Source organism: Miniopterus schreibersii (genome assembly GCF_964146895.1).
Source record: "Miniopterus schreibersii genome assembly, chromosome: 5".
In the NCBI taxonomy this organism is placed as follows: Eukaryota; Metazoa; Chordata; class Mammalia; order Chiroptera; family Miniopteridae; genus Miniopterus; species Miniopterus schreibersii.
The window spans coordinates 8,808,443-8,829,636 of NC_138106.1; the positions used below are offsets into that span (position 1 = coordinate 8,808,443).

The 21,194-nt window shown below is 57.9% G+C and overlaps 1 protein-coding gene across 1 annotated transcript; it reads left to right on the plus strand.

Annotated features, from left to right (window-relative positions):
* Positions 1 to 497: 497 nt before the first annotated feature.
* On the plus strand, positions 498 to 20,601 carry COL6A1 (collagen type VI alpha 1 chain). The gene is made up of 35 exons (XM_081138743.1): positions 498 to 867; positions 1,577 to 1,706; positions 3,265 to 3,465; positions 4,466 to 4,625; positions 4,813 to 4,941; positions 5,040 to 5,060; positions 5,232 to 5,252; positions 5,335 to 5,379; positions 6,226 to 6,279; positions 6,844 to 6,888; positions 7,016 to 7,042; positions 7,283 to 7,309; positions 7,397 to 7,441; positions 7,741 to 7,794; positions 7,973 to 8,035; positions 8,875 to 8,937; positions 9,080 to 9,133; positions 9,231 to 9,266; positions 9,454 to 9,516; positions 10,975 to 11,037; positions 13,453 to 13,515; positions 14,265 to 14,327; positions 14,724 to 14,774; positions 14,921 to 14,956; positions 15,505 to 15,567; positions 15,674 to 15,739; positions 16,388 to 16,423; positions 16,835 to 16,871; positions 17,152 to 17,160; positions 17,308 to 17,441; positions 17,686 to 17,795; positions 17,945 to 18,128; positions 18,225 to 18,405; positions 18,975 to 19,004; positions 19,180 to 20,601. Exons 1-35 carry the CDS (start codon positions 771 to 773, stop codon positions 19,800 to 19,802), a joined length of 3,084 nt encoding a protein of 1,027 aa, XP_080994869.1. The 5' UTR covers positions 498 to 770; the 3' UTR covers positions 19,803 to 20,601.
* The last annotated feature ends 593 nt before the right edge of the window (positions 20,602 to 21,194 follow it).

A 21,194-nucleotide genomic window follows, 5' to 3' on the forward strand; every position in this document is an offset into this window, starting at 1 on the left:
AAATCATTTAGGCTGACTTTAGACAAGTGTCAACAGCTCCAGCTCCAGCAAAGGTCTTCCGGAACCTTCTCTGAGGCAGGGTGGTCTGACCACATCTGGAACCTACCCATGCAGAGCCTCAAGTATATATATTTGTAGACTTTGTTTTCCCACAGTAAAAACTGAAATGTCTTTTCCAAATAGGTATTTCTCTAAACTGAAGAAATATATACACAAAAAATAACTCGTAAATCCGACAGAGCGATGGATTTGGAACCTTGAAACCAACAGCATCTCATTTGTAGGAAAGCAGTTAGTGTGGAGACTGGTGAACATGCAGATCAATTGCACAAGAAGATGTCTGGATTGAAAACAGCCAAAACATGTTGCAAGGAAATTCATTTGAGGTTACAGTTCTTTCTCAGGCAGCTTAAACTCAACTGCACTTTTGTTCTACTGGGCAGAGAAGCACAGTCCCCACAAATGGGAAATAAATCCTTTAGCCGAGAAGTGTCCTGGGCTCAAAGCTGCTCCAGAGACCAGAGACTTTTTCTTTCTGTGACTCACTCCCGAGCTGGAGGAGACCCCAGCCTCCACTCCAATCCTGGGCCCGCCCCAGCCACCTCCTCCCCCTCCCGCTCCTCCTCTCTCTGCCCCTCCCTCCCTCCTTCCCAAGCCGTAACTCCAGGCGGAGCAGAGACAACTTCTCTCTCTCTCTCTCTCTCTCTCTGGTCCTAGTCAGCCCACCCTGACCCCTGCCTTCGCTCGATGGTGACACCCAGGCCGCTGACATGAGGCTGGCCCACGCTCTGCTCCCCCTGCTGCTGCAGGCCTGCTGGGCCACCGCGCAGGACCTCCCGGCAGCCGAGAGGGCCATTGCCTTCCAAGGTGAGTGGACTTGCCGCATCTCCAACTGGGCTTTTTGCTGCTGAGTGAGACAGGGCCTGGGACCAGCCATATCCAGCCCTGAGTGAGGCCCTGGCCTCTTCCCTTGATGTGAGAGCTGTAGATGGGGGGGCCTTGTGGGAATGCTTGAAATTCCCCAGCTCGGTGTCCAGTTCCCGGTGGCTCCTCCAGCAAGGCCCCTGGGCTCTGGTCACCCGGGTGGAGTCTAGAGGGCCCCGTGAGGACAATGAATTGCATTTGGGTCTCAGCCTCCAGCACTCCATGAGCAAGTGTCCTGACCATCGAGTGCTGTTTTTTCTCTACCTTAGTTAATTCCATGCCTGGCAGTCAGTCAAGAAACATGGCTACCTGTTCCCACACACCTTTTTCTGAAGCTCATGCCCCCTGGTAGTTTTAAATTCAACTTGGCAACTTAGTGAGAAAGCAGTCTTAGTTGTCCAGGGCGGGGCTCCCTGCCTTGCCAGAGGCCTGGCAGGATTCTCAGGACCAAATGTGAGGGTTCTCATGGTCATCCCACCCCATCGCTGGGTGCCAGCTTTTCTTGATGAGGGCCCCTGGTGCAGTGGGAGTGGCTGCCCAGCTAGGTGGCTGGTGGGGTCAGAGGCGCTGGAAGGGAAAGTGGGTAAAGGTGGCCTCAGTGTGGCCTCAAGGGCGCAGAGCATGAGCCACAGTTCTCCTGTCCTTGGCCCAGACTGCCCCGTGGACCTCTTCTTTGTGCTGGACACCTCCGAGAGCGTGGCCTTGAGGCTGAAGCCCTATGGGGCCCTGGTGGACAAGGTCAAGTCCTTCACCAAGCGCTTCATTGACAACCTGAAAGACAGGTAGGAGAGCGCGACTTGAACTCTCTCCTGCATTCCTACAAGCCTCTCAGAAGAAAGGCCAGTGGGCCCAGGGCAGCGGCTGGCCTGGTGCCATGCCTGCTACAGCTCAGCAGGCAGAGCCCAGCCTCAACTTCCCCATCTGAGAAGGGAAGTGTTGGCCTGGCCATTCGAGTCACTTTCCAATGTGCACAGGGTTTAGATGGGCCAAATGAGGGTTGAGATGGAGCAGGCTAGGGGACGGGGAGTGAGGGCACTGGTCAGCAGGGAGGGCCAAAGGGACAGTGCTGTGATGTGGGGCTCCTGTCATCCCAAAGGCATACATACAAGAAACCGCATCCCAGGCCAAACTGAACAGGTTTAGGGAGTTGGCCTGAGGCCGACTGGAGCCTGGAGGGGGTGCACCTTGTCAACCACCTGGACACTAACTGCTGCCCACATGACCAGTCAGAGCCTGTGTTCAGATCCCATGTCCCAATGTACCCAGTGTGGCAGACAGAGGGGCCTGAGGTTGCCAGCTTGGTTCTGGGTTTGCGTATGGCACACTTCATCCATTCACTCCCTCCCTCATTCATCTGTGTAACCAATCGGAAGCACTGGGAAGGTGGGGTGGGGAGAACCCAGAGTAATGGGTGTGGCCAAGCACAGGACACACCCATTGTGGAAGGACAGAGCAGAGGGGGGAGGGACACAGGTCAGAACCCAACTCCTCCTCCCCACACCTGTACAGGGCCCCATCCCTAGGCCCACCTTGTCCCTGCTGACCTGCTGACCAGGGCCCTGAACCTCCCCCAACCAAAAGAGACTGCAGGGACAGAGGGCTTGGCTGCCCAATGCAGAGTGTTATGATATCTGAAGCCGCCACTTACCCCAAATTCCCAGGTCTGTGGGGGCCGAAGGACGCTGGGGCCTGTGTGGACTGTGTCTTGGGGAGGGATGTTGGGGCAGCCATGTGAGCCACCATCCCCCTCCATGTATGTGCCTTTCGCCCCTTACTCAGCCTCCTGTGCCTCAGTTTCCCCACCTGTGAACTGGAATAGACTCCTCTTGTGATTGCTACTGTTAGCATGGCCACAGGAGCCTCAATCACTCCATGTGCTGAATGGGCTGCCTGGCATACCACCCCCAGGCTTGGGCAGAGCAAAACTGAGAGCCTCAGGGTCCAGGTGCATGCGGCAGAGAGAGGCGCCCAGTCAGCCAGATCCATGGATACCCCCCCAGTGTCCTGCTTAGAACTGGCCTTGCCCAGTCTCCCTAACCCACACCCCTCAGCCCTCCCCATTGGGGGTCTGCCCCCATGCCCCCCGCCCCCCACCATCCAGGCGCACACACCTCCTCAGCCGAAGTCCCTGGATGTGCAGAGCCACAGCGGTTGTTCCCACGCAGGCCACCAGGCCGGGGACCAGGCGGCTTAGGGGCGGATGGGGCCCGGGCCGCCTTCCACCTGCGGAAGGCGTCCTCCTTGCACCCGACCGACAGCAGCTGGGAGCAGGAGGCCGCCGGGTGCTGGGTGAAGCCCGGCTGGGGCCTGGAGGCTCTCAGCTCACCCGCCCGCCCGCAGGTACTACCGCTGCGACCGCAACCTGGTGTGGAACGCGGGCGCGCTGCACTACAGCGACGAGGTGGAGATCATCCGCGGGCTCACCCGCATGCCCGCCGGCCGCGACGCGCTGAAGGCCAGCGTGGACGCGGTCAAGTACTTCGGCAAGGGCACCTACACCGACTGCGCCATCAAGAAGGGGCTGGAGGAGCTGCTGGTTGGGTGAGCACCCCCACCCAGGCCCCTGCACACCTGGCAGACTCCTGCCTCTGGGGAGCCGCACAGACCCTGCCCCTGGAGGGCCTTCCCCTTCCTGACCCAGGGTGGTCACTGCACCAAAACTCACCAGGTGCCAGGGGCTGCGCACTGGCACACCAAGCTCTGGTGCCCAAGATCGCCCAGGACCAGTCCTAGTGGCCAAGGGAAACATGCTAGTGACCACTGCCCAACCTGCCCTCATGGCCACCAAGGGTCACTCTCAGTCCCTTCATCCCTCCCTGGAGCTGTCCACTGTCTTCTCATACAGTGAAAGCAGAAGGGACTGGAAATGCATCCATCACTGCCACCCTTTGGCCAAGCAGAGGTGATGTCTGCAGTCAGAGACAGACAGACAGACAGGAACAGAGAGACATATAGAAGACAGGGACAGAGAGGGCGGCACAGAGGGAAGGGGTCTCTGCAAGAGCATCAATGTCCCCAACGCTGGCTCTGCACATTACTTGGAATCTTTGCAGCAGTGAGCAGCCAGCAGCCAGCCACCAGAGAGACGGGTGATTCCTGGTGGTGACTCAGCCTGGCCACAGCCCCAGTGCCCCCCACTCAAAGTGGGCATATCTTCAGCTGTCCCCTCCCATTGCCTGTGGTTGAGGTTCCATGTTAAGGCACCTCAGGGTGGGTGAGGACCTATGCCTCTTCCCTGGCTGTATGTGCATTTTTCAAAGTAGTCTTTTAGGGAAGTGTGACCCCACAAAACTATTTTCTGTTTAGTGTCTGTTTTTATGATCCTACTTTATTGCAGGAGCAACAAAGAGAAACAGTACTCAGTGTAACAGAAACACCACTTTGCGGAGCTGGGCTTGGGTCTGGGTCTTCCTCCAGGGTGTCTGGCCCTCCATCACCTCCCGCTCCCAGGTCTCGGCTCTCCAAAGGGGCCCTGTGCTGTCAGGGTCAGAGTGGCCCGAGGGAGCCAGGCCGGGTCTCACGGCTGCCCAACCCCTTGCAGGGGCTCCCACTTGAAGGAGAATAAGTACCTGATTGTGGTGACCGATGGGCACCCCCTGGAGGGCTACAAGGAGCCATGTGGGGGCCTGGAGGACGCTGTGAACGAGGCCAAGCACCTGGGCATCAAAGTCTTCTCCGTGGCCATCACCCCCGACCACCTGGTAGGAACCCCGTCCTGGGCCTGTGGCCAGGGAGGGGCACAGGGCACAGCCTGTGGCTGCAGAGACCAGACACCTAGCTGCAGGGCAGAGTGTGGGGAGAAGCAGAAATGGGGGGGGTCTGCACTCCCAGTCGTCATCGTCACCCTTGTTCCTGCCATCACCCTTGTTCTTGCCGTGTCCACCCCAGGAGCCACGTCTGAGCATCATTGCCACCGACCACACGTACCGGCGCAACTTCACGGCTGCCGACTGGGGTCAGAACCGCGACGCGGAGGAGGTCATCAGCCAGACCATCGACACCATCACCGACATGATTGTGAGTGGCCGCTGCACTGTCACCCGCCCATGTCCGGATGCCAGGAAATCCTGTGGCCAGAAATATAAATTAATTTGACGTTTTCATTTAATTTTCAGAAAAATAATGTGGAACAAGTGGTAAGAGCCCCCCCTCCCGCTCCTACGCTCCCCTACTGCCCAGGGTGTCACCACTGGCCCTTACCTCCCACCTGGGTGCCCAAGCCAAGCCCTCTGAGCACCTGCAGGCATCTGGGGCGTGGCAGCTGTGCCTTGGCTTTCTGATGTGTCATTCTGTCCCTTCTCCGGCAGTGTTGCTCCTATGAGTGCCAGGTGAGTGTGGCCCTCCCCCCGCCCACCCCTGGGGCTTCCTGGGATGGTCTGTGTTGGGCTGACTGTTCTCTCTGCCTTGCAGCCTGCCAGAGGACCTCCCGGACCACGGGGTGACCCTGGGTACGAGGTTAGTGTTGATCTCTACCCTTGTTTAAGTCCAGGAAGGAGAGAGGTGTCCAGTAAGCATGGGAGAAATGTCCCTGCAGTCTGGCACCCCAGGTGTTAGGGACACTGTGGGTCCCCAGGCAGCAGTTTAGAGCACCCATCATGCACCTGCCACTGGGCTGGGTGTGGGGATGATGAAGGTATCCCTAGCTGAGCAGGTGCCCCCAGCCGTGGGGAGAGAGTCCAGGCACAGTGACCCCAGGGCCAATGGGGCTGCCCAGGGCTGACTTGGGCAGCATCCTTGTCCCCTCCCTGTGGTGGAGGAACTGGCCCTTTCTGAAAGTGTCCCTTGAGTGTTTGGCTCCGGGATGGGCCTCAATTGGGGGATGAGCACGCACTTGGGCTCATGCCAGGGTGGCTCACGCAGGGAGGTTTTGAAATTCAAGATTTGTTGCTAGTATTTACAAATTGGGACATTGCTCAGGAAAGTCCAGATTTTTGGCTTCTCCTAAAAAATGTCAGCTTCAGTGGCGTGAAGCCATGTGGCCACTGACCACGGGAGCTGAGCCAGCCTCTCCCTGGGGAGGTCTTTGCGCCCGTGTGCCAGCCTGGGAGCCCAGCACTGCAGCAGGACCAGGGTGGCAGAGAGGGAAGATTCAGGGGCCTTTGTACACCCAGCTGGGCAGCCCCCAGCCCAGTGGGGTGTGAGGGAGGGGACATGTGTAACTGGCCTTGCAGATCCCAAGACCGACCGTGGGTGATGGGGAAGGTACCTGAAAACCACCCAAGCAAGTAGGGGGCCCTGCCACCAGCTTTGCAGAAACACATGGGAAACCGTCCCCTAACCTTGATCTACTTTGTGTTCCAGGGAGAACGAGGGAAACCAGGTCTCCCAGGAGAGAAAGGAGAAGCCGGAGACCCCGTGAGTACCTAAAGCCTGACCGTGGGGGGTGGGAGGATCTCTGAGAAGCCTGAGGCTGGGGGACCAGGCTGAGGAAACTTCCAGAAGGATGGCTGGTTTCTGAGTGCCGTGGTCATGGTCCTCAGAGGACACGACCCCCACGGGCAGCCTGGACCGGAGGGTGACTACACAGACATTCTGTCCAACACATCCCACCCAGGCGGGCCCCCATGTCGCTCTGGCCTCCACGCAAGCCCAGCCTGTGTTCAGTGGGGCAGGGCAGGGGGGAGGGACTGGGCAGCAAAGTCCCTCGCCCTCTGCTTCAACCATGGCCAGTCTCCCCACAACCCACCCCTAGCTCCTCCACTGAGGAGCCCCCAGGAGTGGAGGTGGGGCCTTGGCAGCAGGGCTGCTTCCTCAGATGCCAGCCAGCAGAGTGGCCAGGGGCCAGCGGGGCCAGCAGTTAGCCAGCCCAGTCTCTCTGGCTGATCTGGTCTGGGTGGCATGGGAGACACAGCGGGCTGGGGGGGAAGCTGGTCCTGCCTCCCTAGGGGTGTCTAACACGCACCCTCATTTGTGTTTCAGGGAAGGCCAGGGGACCTGGGACCCGTTGGCTACCAGGGGATGAAGGTACGTCTCCCTCCTTCTCCATAGCAGCCTTTTCTGGGGCTGAGCCAAAGTGCATCAGAGCCACCCCAGGGCATCGGGCCCTGGGATACTAGTAACAGCCCCCTTTCCTCCTCTGTTTGCTGTGTAGGGAGAAAAAGGAAGCCGAGGGGAGAAGGTGAGTGAGGCACAACTTTGGTTGTGCAGCCCCCGTCACCTGGACAAGGATGACATTGGCCATCCCCAGTGTGGCTGGGCCCCAGCAAGCTGGTGGGGGTTCGCTGGTGCACCCCTCCCAAGGGATCTGGGAAGCCAACGCCCTCTTTGCTGACCTCTTCCACCTCTCTGGCCAATTTCTGGGGAATTCTCCCCATGACCGGGGGACCACCGCCCTCACCCTCCCTTCCTGTCTCTGCAGGGCTCCAGAGGACCGAAAGGTTACAAGGTGAGTGTGGTGGTGGGGACATGTGTTCTGCCCCATGGTGGGTGCTGTGTGACCTTCATCTGATCCTTTGGCTTTTGTATCTCACAGGGCGAGAAAGGCAAACGCGGCATCGACGGTGTGGATGGCATGAAGGTAACCCCCAGCCAGGGGAAAGGGCTGGTGGCCAGGGCGCACAGTTCAGGGAAGGGACTGTGGGCAAAACCAGGTACCTCTCCAGAGATCAGCAGATAGGGACCTCGTGTGGGCACTACTGAGCAATTTCAAGGTAGTGGGAAAGGCAGGAGGTGTTTCCTGCCAAACCTGAGGTCCCAGTAGACCCCAAGCCACTTGGCCAAGCTCAGAGCATCTTCTGGAGTGGGGCTTTCCTGGGAAGGGGGTGGATGAGCCAGAGCCAAAAGACTTGACCACCAAATTCTCCTTCCTCCTTCCAGGGGGAAATGGGGTACCCTGGCCTGCCAGGCTGCAAGGGCTCACCTGGATTCGATGTAAGTCACTTTCTTTCACTGATATTTTAAGACTGTAAGTGCTCAGCTGTGCACATTGGCTCAAACCCTTCTGTTGATGCTCCTAATAAGCCACTAGAGGGCTGTGATGCATACAGGTGTGTGGCCTGATGGCTGCTTGGTTAAGACCGAGGACTGACCTCTGCCATCTTGTCACCAGGGCATTCAAGGACCCCCAGGGCCTAAGGGCGACTCGGGCCCATTCGGACTGAAAGGAGAAAAGGTCAGTGCCATGAGCCCTCTGGGGGCTGGGGCTTTATTGGCTACTGAGTGTCCATAAAATTTGCGGGCCAGACCCACAGTCCCGGGGAAGGTTGGGGGCCGCTGCTCTCCTCCGTGGGCAGGTAGGCGAGCTGGGGGTGGGAATGGTAAGAAACAAAGGTTATGGCTTAAGCATCACAACTGATGGGCAGGCACATTTGCCCAAGGGCGGCATTCCCCGCGCAGCTTGTCACTAAGCCTCAGACCCTCCAGCCTCCATCACACCTGCCCTCTGCAGCAGGGGGAGGTGGGCCTCGGGAATGTCTGCACAGCCCGCAGCCCCACGCCGTGTCCCAGAGTCTGTCTGCTTATGCAGAAATCAAAACTTAAGAACAGGCAGTGACACTGATGGTGGCAAGTGGGCAGAAAAGTGAAGCACACAGATATAATGGCTACGGCTTGAGGCTGAGTTTTTGTTGCTCGAGTGTTTCTGGAGTTTCTCGTGGCAGCAGGAAGTGGCAGGCGAGACGGGAGCAGCGTGGACTCGGCCCTGTGCACTCTAACCGCTCTAACCACACGGGGTCCCGGGAATACATTTTTGGATATCGCCTTCCAGCTCACAGATTACAAGCAGGCCCAGAGTGGAGTTCACCGGAAACTGGGCCTCACTAATGAGAACCAGGGTTGTGCCTAGGAGGAGTGAGCGGCAAGAGGAAGCGATCAAGACAGGGGTTGTGCAGAGATACGTGTGGTGGGGTTGGTCAGGGGCAGCAGCCTGAAGTTTGGGTGAGGAGAGCTGGCATGGGGTCTCTGGTCCCCCCAGCACAGGACAGGCAGAGCTGACCCTTCTGATCTTTCCAGGGTGAGCCTGGAGCCGACGGGGAGCCTGGGAGACCAGGGAACACAGGGCCCCCGGGAGATGAGGTGAGCATGCACGAGTGCCCACCCCACCCACTCCTTCCACCACAGCCCGGGTGGGGCCCAGGCCCTGGGAGGGGCCGCCAGGAGCCCAGGCCCAGGCACCGGCCAGGCCAGAGGTGGATGAGTGTGCACTTGTTTTCCCCAGGGAGAACCCGGATTGCCTGGTCCCCCAGGAGAGAAAGGAGAGGCCGGCGACGAGGTGAGCACCCATGTTTGGCCTCCTGCTCCCAGTTCCTGAGACTCAGGCTGAGTTCCCGTCTCAAACTAATGTTTCTGTTCATTCCTCTCCATTCTAGGGCAATGTGGGACCAGACGGGCCCCCTGGAGAAAGGGTGAGTCCAGCAGGGTGGCGCTCTGAGCTCTGGGCCTCATTGCTTAGTGCCAGACATGGCCCTGTCACCAGCTGGGGCCTGCTGAGGCGGGGGTGGGGGCATCCGTCCTGCATCCAGCCCTTGAGTCTCTCTCACATCTTGGAGTCTGGGGCTGCAACCTCACCTCCTTCCACTTTTCTCCACACAGGGTGGCCCTGGGGAAAGAGGACCACGGGGGACCCCAGGTGTACGGGGTCCGAGAGGAGACCCGGTGAGTCACCATTCATTAAGCTGAGACCTGGTTTCGCCCGGGGGCAGGCTGAGGTCAAGCTGTCAGAATCACAAGACTCATGCCACCAAGTCCCTTTGGACCCTGGATTTCTGTTTTCCCAAACACAGCCCTCCCCCGCTCCCCCCACCAATTGCAGAAAATGCAGCAGCTCCTGCCCTCGGCCCCACCCACACCTCCAAGCTGTGCTCAGGCCCAGTCCGGGGATCTGAAGGGTGGTAGGGAGCCAGGCCTGGGCCGAGGCAAGCAGGGCAAAGTGCTGAATCTCTCCCCTCATCACCAAGCACCAGCTCCTACAGGAAACGACCACCTAAAATCACACCAAGACACAGTGGGTTTGCTCTGAGGTTCTGTCATGTGTACACAGGTTTCCTTCAGGACTGCGGCTGTGGGGTCTGTAATGCCCTTCACAGTAGCACATTCTACGTTTCCATCTCCATATCTCCTCCTCAGGCTACCTGTGTGTCACTTATTTAGCTGCAAACTTTCCACGTGACGTGGTTTCTCTAGCCCAGCGCCCTCCACCCCACACCCAGGCTTTTCTAGATACCTGCAGCCCCCCAACTCCTTAAACACTTCTTCAGACAGAGCTTTCATTCTTCTTTGGAATAACTCTTCTTTGTTAAAACTTCAAGAGCAGGAACATTGGGAAGCTGAGGCTACACAAACCTGTGGCTGAGAGGCTGGTGGTGGCTGCTGCTCCTTGATTGAGATGGCCCAGTGGCCAAGCTGGGCTTTCTCTGGCCCCATGGTTCAGTGGCAAGGTTTTGCTGGACCCAGAGGGCAGGCACCAGGCAGACTCTGTGCCTGGTTTGGGGGGGGACAGGCTCCACCCCACAGGTGCGGAGTTAGGGGGAAAGGGTGCTGAGCTCTCAGCCTCAGATGCAGGCTGGGCCCTGTGCATGCTGCAGACCTGGGCGATGCTGCAACTCACCCCCATGTGAGGCTGTGAGGGGCAGGTGCTGATTCAGGTGTCCCAGTGGGGATAGTGAGTTTACCCCGAGGCCCTGTGCAGGGTTTGGGGAGGGGCATCAGAGCAGGGGTAACTTGGCTTTGACCCCCTTCCAAACCCACCCCCCCGAGATCAGGAAATGGGACCAAAGGCCAGGCCATGTGTCCAGGAAGCACGAAGCACCCCTGGCAGAGAGGGGACAGAGCACCTTCGATGGGGCCCCAGCTCCCAGGACCCTGTTAGTGAGCCTTCTGGAGAAGAGGCAGCAAAGGGAGTGGCCTCAGGCCTCAGGAGGGGCTGCTGGCCTTCTGTCTGGGCCTCCTGAAACCACACAAGTCACTCGACAGCTAAGCACGTGGCCACATTGTGGTAAAAACGTGGGAAAGTGTGAGAGGGAAGGATGAGGCCTGGGCGCACAGTGGGCAGCTCTGGCCCCCCTAAGGCCTCATGCTTCCCAGCCTCCACCTCATCGGCTTGTTCCTCCCCAGGGTGAAGCTGGACCCCCAGGTGACCAGGGACGAGAAGGCCCTGTTGGTGTCCCTGGAGACCCGGTAGGAAATCCAGCTGTATGAAGGGGTGTTCACGTGTGAGCCAGGCCTGCTGATTCCAGTCTTGGAGCAGAAACGCTCCCAGCAGCTCAGGAATCTGTGGCGAGGTCTCTCTCCCAGGGAGTGTGCCCTAGAAGACCTTGGGGTATGGGGATCCAGAGCCAGCTGCTGGAGGCTGGGAGCAGCTGGGGCAGCAGAATGGGAATTGGTGAGGGCAGGCCCAGCTCCTGTGGCCCCCAGATGCCCAGCACTCACAGAGGGACCCCTCTGTCATCTGGTGGGCATTTGGCAGGACATGGAGCTGAGTGAGCAGACTCCCACTTTGCCCCTGAGCTCTGCCCTCAGAGTGGGTGGGGAGGGGAGCCCTGGCTTGGTTGGTGCTAGAGGAGGGCTGTAGGGGGTGGATGCCAGTATGCACATGGAGGGAGTGAGGTGGGCAGGGCTGGCAGCAGAAGGGGGGTGAGGGAGCCTGGGGCCCTGGGCACAACCCCCACCCTTGCTTGGTGGGGCTGGGTCACTGAGGACAGAGCGCTGAATGGAGGTGACCCATATTGGAGTTGGGGCATCAGAGGCCCCAGGACACACAGCAGGTTGGGGAACCTGTTCAGCTTATGGACTGCAGGTGTGAGATCCTGGCTGGGAGTCAATTGGGCCATGTAGTGCATAGAAGGTTCCAGAATTCCTGGGTGTGCAGCCTTCCAGAGGCTGTGCTAGAGGAGGGGAGGGGAGTGGGACTCTGAGGAAGCAGAGGGTCTGACACTGCCCTTGGGCTGGGCTGGGCTGGGCTGGGCTGGGCTGGGCTGGGCTGGGCTGGGCTGGGCTGGGCTGGGCTGGAGGAGGAGTTGGGGAGGGGTGAAGACCCACCTTCGTCTTCTCACTTTCCCACTGTGTAAACTCACTGAAGGTGCTCATCTGCTCTCCCTCAGCAGGTATATAAATTGTCCCCAGCATTTGACTCTGTCAGCTCCTTTGTCTCTCCATCTCTCTGTCTGCCCATCCATCCATCCATCCATCCATCCATCATCTATCTATCCATTCACCCAGCCAGCCACCCATTTACCCATCCATCTGTTTATCATCTATCTCTGTCCCTTGTCATGTATTATTCATCCATTATCTGTCTTCTATCTGCCTAGCCATCTACCCCATCAGTCATGTATCCACGTACCTATTCACCATCCATCCATTATCTATCTATCCATCCATCCATCCATCACCTATCCATCCATCCATCTATCACCTATCCATCCATCCATCCTTCATCCACTCATCTGTCCACCCATTCATCCACCCTCCATCCACCTTGAAATATGTCCAAGGCTATATCCAGAATGTAAATTCTTAGAAGCAGAATTTCTTGGCTAAATGGTGTGTGTGTGTGTGTGTGTGTGTGTGTGTGTGTGTGTGTGTGTGTGTGGCGTGCGTGCGTGATAATTGCCAAATAATTCTACCTGTCCATGTAGCCCCTGCTTACATTCCCCCGAAAGTGTACAACAGAGACTGTACCCACACCTTTGCCAACATGAGGTCTTCTCAGACTTTGAATGTGCATTTGAGCTCCTCGGGTGAAAACATTGCCCTCCCTTTACGGGAAAAGCTGAGCATGGTCTCAGGTGTCGCAGTGCCTGGCGGTTCATGAGCTCGTGTCCCACATCGATGGGCTGAGCCTGCGGATTTTTCCAGTCTGTGGTGCTTTGTTCAGGATGTCCTGCTCATTTACAGGATTCCAAATACATTCACACTCTTACTGTATTTTTTGCTTATATCTTTGATTCATTTGAAACATATAGGAGTGGGCAAAAGTAAGTTTACAATTGTGAGTACACAAAACACAGAGTTTATTCTTGCATTATTATTTATTATTGTATTACTTGCATTACAACTATAAACCTACTTTGCCCGCCCCTGTATATTGTAGGGTTAAAAGCAAGCCTGTTGTTACAACACAGCTTCTCGCATTAAAATGCACTTCCACCCTATTTTTTCATCCCTTATCTATGCGTCTGTCGGGAACAGCTGTGTCATGTCCCTTGTCCTCCTATTTCTGCTGATGCTGCCCAAGGTGCCTGAGAGCACAGGGGCCACACCTCTGGCTGCAGCTGGACCCCTGTGTAGCCATGGCAATCGCAGCAGCCCCCTGGCTGCCCGCTGGTTGATGGGGAGTTGTACACAGTCGTGAGAGGACCTCGTCCAAGAAGTTCTTCTTATGGAAATAACAACAGGGCCTCTGGGTACAGGTCATAGCTGGCGGGGCACAGGGATGTCTGTGAGGTGCTCAGGGGACCAAGACCCTGGGCCCAGAAGGGCGGGTGATGTGCCTCCAGGGAGGGTGGAGGTGGAGCAGGCCAGCAAGTGAAGTCAGGAGGGCTGGTATAGGGCAGAGAGGGGGTCCAGTGGGGCATGTCCATCTCTCTGCAGGGTGATGCTGGCCCCATTGGACCTAAAGGATACCGAGGAGACGAGGGACCCCCTGGGCTTGAGGTGAGTGGCCCTCCTAGCCCTTGGCCCCAGGAGAGGCCAGCCCTGACCCCAGACCCCTTCTCATCCACCCACCACTTCCTTGAGAGAGACCATGTGCCATTGGCACATATAAGTGTTTCATTTTATTTTAGTATATGTGACTTTTAGAACATTTGGAAACTGCAGAAAAAATAAAAAATAATTGAAATCTAAAATAGTTGCAACCATAATAAACAAACAAACAAAGTAGTACCATCCAGAGATGAGTAATGCGAACATTTTGGCTTATCTCTTTCCAATTTTTTTTTCTTTCTTTGCACGTTATGTGTTACAAATTTGACTTCACAAGCAAGGTCTGTTCTTTCCATTATGAGCGTTTTCCTAAAACCCTAAGAGTTTTTCAAAGCATTGTTGACATGTGCTTAGAGCCACGCCTGTGTTTGGGTCTGTTTGTTCCTCCGAATGCCCTGTTGGGCTCACAGGCTCTGCTGGATTCCCCGTGGTCCCTGCACATTTCTGGTCACATCCTGGGTGCCCTGGGTGAGTCATGAGCGGGAGTTTAGACTCTGAGCCCTGACGGGGTCCTGTTCTCCATCTGCACCAGCCCCAGGATCATGGCTTTAGAATCCTTCTTTTAACCATCGCCCAGCCACTATTTTATTTAATTCTCCCTCTTACTGTCCTTTGCAAGACCTTGTGCCTCAGAGCCTGCCTCGCTCGTTCCTCAGGTACCCACTTACTCTTTCCAAACCTGCTCCTCTCCTCCTTAGGGTCCCAGAGGTGCCCCAGGGCCTGCAGGACCCCCTGGAGACCCCGGGCTGATGGGCGAAAGGGTGAGTGATGGGCCTGGGGGCACAGCGTCCTGGAGGGGCTGACACCTGGTTGCCTGAGATCCTGGGAAGCCCTGGGTTCGAGCCCTGGGCTCATGGGTCTAAATGAGGGCCCTGGTCACAGTAACTGGACCGGGAGCATCCTCCACAAGTGACCGTTCCCTCAGTGTCTGTGGACACTCCAGTCACTGCGGTCACCAAACACATGGACACTTTCCCTGCCCGCCTGCTCCAAGGTCCGGGGAGAAGTGGGCATGGGACCCCCAGGACAATCTGGGCTGGGAGATGCCTTCCAGGCTGATGAGGGACCCAAAAGTGACCCCTCTGTGCCCATACTGACTGGAGATGTCCCAGGCCTGGGTGGTTCCCTCAGTGACAAAACATGGTCTGCTCCCCCAGGGTGAAGATGGCCCCCCCGGAAACGGCACTGAAGGCTTCCCCGGCTTCCCCGTGAGTGCCCCCAACCCCCCACCCACCACCCCCTTTGTCCAGCCAGACACACAGGCCGGCAGGTTTTTCCCAGGAATTGGCAGCTGGGATTGTCCATGGGGGCTCCGTGTCAGAGCCTCATGTGACTGTCTTGCCTTCCCCTGCAGGGCTATCCCGGCAGTAGGGGCCCTCCTGGGATAAACGTGAGTACACACCCACCGCCCGGCTACTGGGGAGTGCACACGTGCAAACACTCTCACACATGCAACGACATGCACCCTTGGCCTAGGCTCTTTGCCAAGGCCCCTCCAACATGTGTGTCCATCTATGAATGTCTCCACTGTGTGCACTTGGTGACTGACCCCCTTTGGGTGCATGGGGGCAGGGTCGTATCCCAGCCTCCCTTAAACCTCAGGCTGTTGTCCTCTGGCCACTCTCAGCCTCAGTTTCTTCCCCAGGAAATGTGTACTGGGGGTGGGAATGTCTTTTTCTTTTTAAAACTTCTTCTTAAAAATGAAATGAAATACATATAAATTGTGCTTAGTAATGCTGATTTAAAATAGAAAAACTGGTGAAGAAAGGAGCAGCGAGGATGCCTCTGGCAGACGAGTTCGAGGAGCTCTGCTGAACGCCCGCAGGAGCCGTGGGCCAGTTGCTGCCTGCCTAAGACCCTGGGCCCGTCCCAGCACAGCACATATGCCTGCTCGGGGACTCTGCACCCCCTAACTGTGTGCTCCCCTGTCACCTGCAGGGCACTAAAGGCTACCCCGGCCTCAAGGGGGACGAGGGAGAAGCTGGAGACCCGGGAGAGGATGTGAGTGCAGCCACCTTCCCACTGCCCCAACATGTTGGGAAATCCTGAGGGAGGACACTGGGAGGGACAGGTGGCTGTGGCTGTGACACATGCTGTTTCCTTCCAGAACAACGACATTTCACCCCGTGGTGCCAAAGGCGCAAAGGGGTACCGGGGCCCCGAAGGCCCCCAGGTAAGTGGAGGCGTGGCTGGTGGGGGGGGATGGGGAGGGGATGCACCTGAGACTCTGAGGCTGCAATGGATGGAGAGGAGGCTGGGGAGAGGAGGGTGGAAATTTGGGGCGATCTCTGGGGAAGGCCTGGGAGGTTGGGGCTTTGATAGGTGGGATCAGAGGGAACAGACAGTTTCAAGGGGCCCATTGGGGGTGCTGAATGGAGAGAGAGAAGGGGGGCAATCACCAAATGACAGTGACAGAAGCACAGTAAAGCCTAGGGCAGGACGCAGATGAGGTCCAGGCACCTAGGCCTGGGGTTCCTGCCCATTGACCAGGCACCATTGGACTGAACAGAACGCTCTACCTGGGCAGTGAGCGTGGGTGGGCTGCACTCAGGGTCCCGGCCAGCACACCCACTGGCCACTGAGAAAGAGACTGTGTTGGACAGTGGTCACAGAATAGATAGCAGTTACTGGTTCTCCTCCAGCCCTTCATGTGCAGAAGTCTCCACTGTCCCTGGCATTCAGGGGGCTCCTGATGGGAGGTCGGGTCACAGGGGCTGAGGGGGGCTTTCCAGGAGCTCCTGTCAGACCCACAGCTAAGGAACCTGGTGAGTGGGGCCTCAGGAGAGACCCTACAGCCCTTCTCCCATCTGCTCTCTGACAGGGACCCCCAGGACACACAGGACCACCAGGACCGGATGTAAGTGGGGTGTCTATGAATGTCTTTGGGGGCCAACCACTCTGGCCAAGGATCCCATGGTGATGGAAACCCATGGCAGCAACAGGGGACACATGATGGTGGGACATGTGACAACCACCAGGGAATATGTGACAGCCATGGGGGGACATGTGACAGCCACAAGGGGACACATGGGGGGCACATGATGGCTACCTGTCAATGACCACATCAGGTGCCCGTGCCCTGGAAGCAGGGGCCTATGGTCAGAACAGGGCACACCCTGGGAAATGAGAACCCCCTGCCCATCCCCAGCCTGGCTGTGGTCCCAGGGAAGGGTGACCCAGAGGGCCGGCCTCACTCCCAGTGTCCAGGGCAGCCCTGGCTGGATGACTGGCCAGTTAGCCCATCTTGTAAGTGTCCTTCCCTCCCCAGGAATGTGAGATTTTGGACATCATCATGAAAATGTGCTGTGAGTATCTCCACCTTTGAATAACTATCTTAATTGGAAAGAGCATGTCCTGCCATCAGTGCCTGAGTGAGGGGGAGGGAAGGGGGGGCAGGTGTGTGTCCCATCGGTGAGAACAACCCTGGGGGCTGGACCACTCTCAACCCCACCCCTGGCCTCCCTTCCCCTCCCCCTGAGAGATGAGAGGCATCACGGAGACCCAGGGAGGCGGGGGGCTAGTGGGAGGGTTCATAGGGCTCAGGATCTCGATGTCACTTAATCCCCTCTTTCTCCTCTCTCCCAGCTTGCTGTGGTGAGTGTCACTTTTTAACTTGTGTGGTTTTAGCTTTGGGATAGACTGAGCCCATGGGTGGGGGGGCTGTGCCAGCTCCTCGCGGTGCCTGGTGTCGAGCAGCTGCCGCCCCTGCCCTTGCCCCTGCCCCTGCCCCTGCCCCTGCAGAGTGCAAGTGTGGCCCCCTGGACATCCTCTTCGTGCTGGACAGCTCTGAGAGCATCGGGCTACAGAACTTCGAGATCGCCAAGGACTTCATCATCAAGGTCATCGACAGGCTGAGCCGGGACGAGCTGGTCAAGGTGTGCCCCTCCCTGGGCTCCACACTCTGGGGAAGGTGGTTCCCAGGAGGCAGGGGTCTTTCCTCACACCAGGCTGGAGAGGGGCCAGGTCCTGGGGGCCCAGGGAGATGGGACATTGTGTGACTCAAAAGCCAAAACCCCAACCCACCGGCATGTGAGAGTCGCTGCCAGGTCTGGCCTGGGACAGATGGAGGGTAGAGGGACAGCCGGGGCACGCCTGACCTCAGTGCCTGTTCCTGTGCAGTTCGAGCCCGGCCAGTCTCACGCGGGCGTGGTGCAGTACAGCCACAACCAGATGCAGGAGCACGTGGACCTGAGGGATCCCAACATCAGGAACGCCCAGGAACTCAAGGAGTGAGTGCAGTGTGCTAGGCCGGCTGTATGTGCAGCTCCAAGAGCCCTCCTGGCCCTGCAGCAGGCCCAGGCCCAACCCCTGACCTCAGTGCTGACCCTGTACCTGACCTGAGCCCTGGCCCGGTGCTGACAGTGCTGTGGTCCTGCAGAGCCATCAAGAAGCTGCAGTGGATGGCGGGCGGCACATTCACGGGCGAGGCCCTGCAGTACACCCGGGACCGGTTTCTGCAACCCACCCAGAACAACCGGATCGCCCTGGTCATCACAGACGGCCGCTCGGACACCCAGAGGGACACCACACCACTCAGTGTGCTCTGCGGCCCTGACATTCAGGTGGGGCCCCTTCCATGCCACAAGCTGCCACCTTCACACGTTGAAGTGTGGGGCACGGTCTCTGCTGGGGCCAGCTGATGCTGTCCCTCCCCACAGGTGGTCTCCGTGGGCATCAAGGACGTGTTTGGCTTCGTTGCGGGCTCTGACCAGCTCAATGTCATTTCCTGCCAAGGCCTAGCATCCCAGGGCAGGCCAGGCCTCTCACTGGTCAAAGAGAACTACGCAGAGCTGCTGGAGGACGCCTTCCTGAAGAACATCACCACCCAGATCTGCATAGGTGGGCATGGGGCGGGGCCCACCGGGCCCAGGGCCACTCCCACCAGGCTGTGCTGGAGGCTGCATCTCAGTGCAGGCAGCTGGCTGACAGCCAGAGAGCTGCCAGGGTTAGACTGGGGCCCTCTCCCCACCCAGTGGGCACAGGGACAGCATGTTACAGAGTGTCTGTCCTGCAGACCTCTCTGAGCCTTGGTTTCCCCATTCTCAGAAGGTCGAGACTCTGCCTCACCCCTCCCTGGCGTGGTGTGAGGACCATGAAATAATGCCTGGGGACCATTCCATCACCTCAAAGATCCATCCTTAAATAAGGGGACACCCCTTCCTGATGGGGTGGAGTGGGCCAGGCAAGGGGCTGGGCTGGCATTCAGGAGCGCCACCTGCTTGCATGGCTACACCGCTCCTTCCATGGAGATGCGCTGGTGTCATCTAGTGGGGGGTTACAGATGGAACAGTGGTCCCTACAATCGCTGGTTCCATGGAGATGCACTGGTGTCATCTAGTGGGGGGTTACAGATGGAACAGTGGTCCCTACAATCGCTGGTTCATGCCTCTGGGGTTTTTCTCTTACAGACAAGAAATGTCCAGATTATACCTGCCCAAGTGAGTACCTGGGGTGTGGACAGGGCACTGGTCGGGGGCTCCCGGTGGGGAGGGCCTGGCGATAATGATAGTCCCATGGGGTCTGGCTCTCCCAGGCTCTGGTGGCTCTGGCCAGTCCCCCCGGGTTGTTGGGAGGCCATGCCATGTGCTAAGGATGCCCCCCCACCGCCCGCAGTCACGTTCTCCTCCCCAACCGACATCACCATCCTGCTGGACGGCTCGGCCAGCGTGGGCAGCCACAACTTCGAGACCACCAAGCACTTCGCCAAGCGGCTGGCCGAGCGCTTCCTGACGGCCGGCCGGGCGGACCCGTCGCAGGACGTGCGGGTGGCAGTGGTGCAGTACAGCAGCACCGGGCAGCAGCAGCCGGAGCGCGCGGCCCTGCAGTTCCTGCAGAACTACACGGTGCTGGCCAGCACGGTGGACGGCATGGACTTCTTCAACGACGCCACCGACATCAACGACGCCCTCCGGTACGTGACCCGCTTCTACCGCGAGGCCTCGTCGGGCGCCGCCAGGAAGAGACTGCTGCTCTTCTCCGACGGCAACTCGCAGGGCGCCACGGCGGCGGCCATCGAGAAGGCGGTGCAGGAGGCCCAGCGGGCGGGCATCGAGGTCTTCGTGGTGGTGGTGGGCCACCAGGTGAACGAGCCGCACATCCGCGTCCTGGTCACAGGCAAGACAGCCGAGTACGACGTGGCCTTCGGCGAGCGCCACCTGTTCCGTGTGCCCAGCTACCAGGCCCTGTTGCGGGGTGTCTTCTACCAGACGGTGTCCAGGAAGGTGGCACAGGGCTAGCCGGCCTCCCCCAAACTGAAACAAAGGAAAATGTGACATAAATCTTCCTGACTGACCCGATTAGCTATATTTTTTTAAAGGAAAAGCTTGAAAAGTCGAAAGTCTCCATTTGAGCAGGTGTCCACACCCCGGTCCTGGGACCCTGCCACCTCCCCGTGCACACCTGAACCCCTGTCTCACCACCCTAGGTAACATCCTCAACCTCGCGCAGGCTCCAGCTCCCAGCCCATCAGGAGCCCCGAAACCTCATTTCTCTGGGGTGTCAGTTGTGCACTGCTCCCAACTCCCCTCACTAACTCTACAGAACCCTTCACTTAACATCTCATTTACACATAAAATCAAAGTCCACTACTTCATTCATGTGAGATGATGGACACGTTTCCCTTTTGGGAAGCCAAAGTTGAGAGGATTTCTTAAACCCTTATGAGGGTCTCGTCACTCATCTCCCTGACCTTGATCCCCACAGCCTGGGCCCCAGAGCTCAGGGCAGCACACGAACATTGACCAGCATCTCCAGAGAACAGCAGAAAGTAGTGTCTCCTTGACCCTGTGTCCTTGCAAACCCCAAGAACAAAGGTGCTATCCTGTCAACCCCTGACCCATTTACCCAGAGAGGCCTGGGCGCCCGGGCCAACTGCCGGCACAAAGTGATGTGCCAAAGCTCTTTCCTCAAGGGAGTGATTGGTTCTGCATTTTATTGAAGACCCTCTTTGTTAGTTTTATTTTTTACTCCTTCCTGTGTTTTTCTCAACTGTGTCCCTGTCAGCAAATTTTCCAAATAAAAGTTTTCACTCTTCTCTTCGTGGTTGTCTTTCCGAGGAGTTAAAATCCCTACCATGTTTGCACTTGGTGCCAACAGGAGGACTTGAAGAAGATTAGAGCATCTGGTGGGATGCCCACCCCCGACTCAGTGCCGGCCAGGAGAGGTGCCTGTCTTTGCCAGACATGGTCCATTGACACCCCTCTTCTGGATCTGGAGAAAGGCATCAGTTACATGAAGACCATTTGTAGATAGGGAGCTGCTGGGAGGGGCCCCGACACCCTGGGCTGCAGAATCACAAGCAGGTTTGGCCTCAGGAGGTTAGGAGAGCTGGCCACCAACAAGATAAAATTCCAAAAGGGGCATATGCTGGCACCAAAAAACACCCTGGGAGTTCTGGAGGGTGGTAGGGAACTGGGAGACCCCAGGGGAAGACACCTGGGAGACTGGGCCCTGGATTCCAGGGAGACAGCAATGAGACGTGTCTGCCCCGTCATGGAGAGTGGCCTCTGCCTCCGGAAGAGTGGAGGCGTAGGGGGATGCTGAGCCCACTCACAGTCATGGGAGGAAATCGCAGCCATTAGAATACCAGCGTTCATCTCTCCCTGGCAGGGCTGTCGGGGGACAGGGGA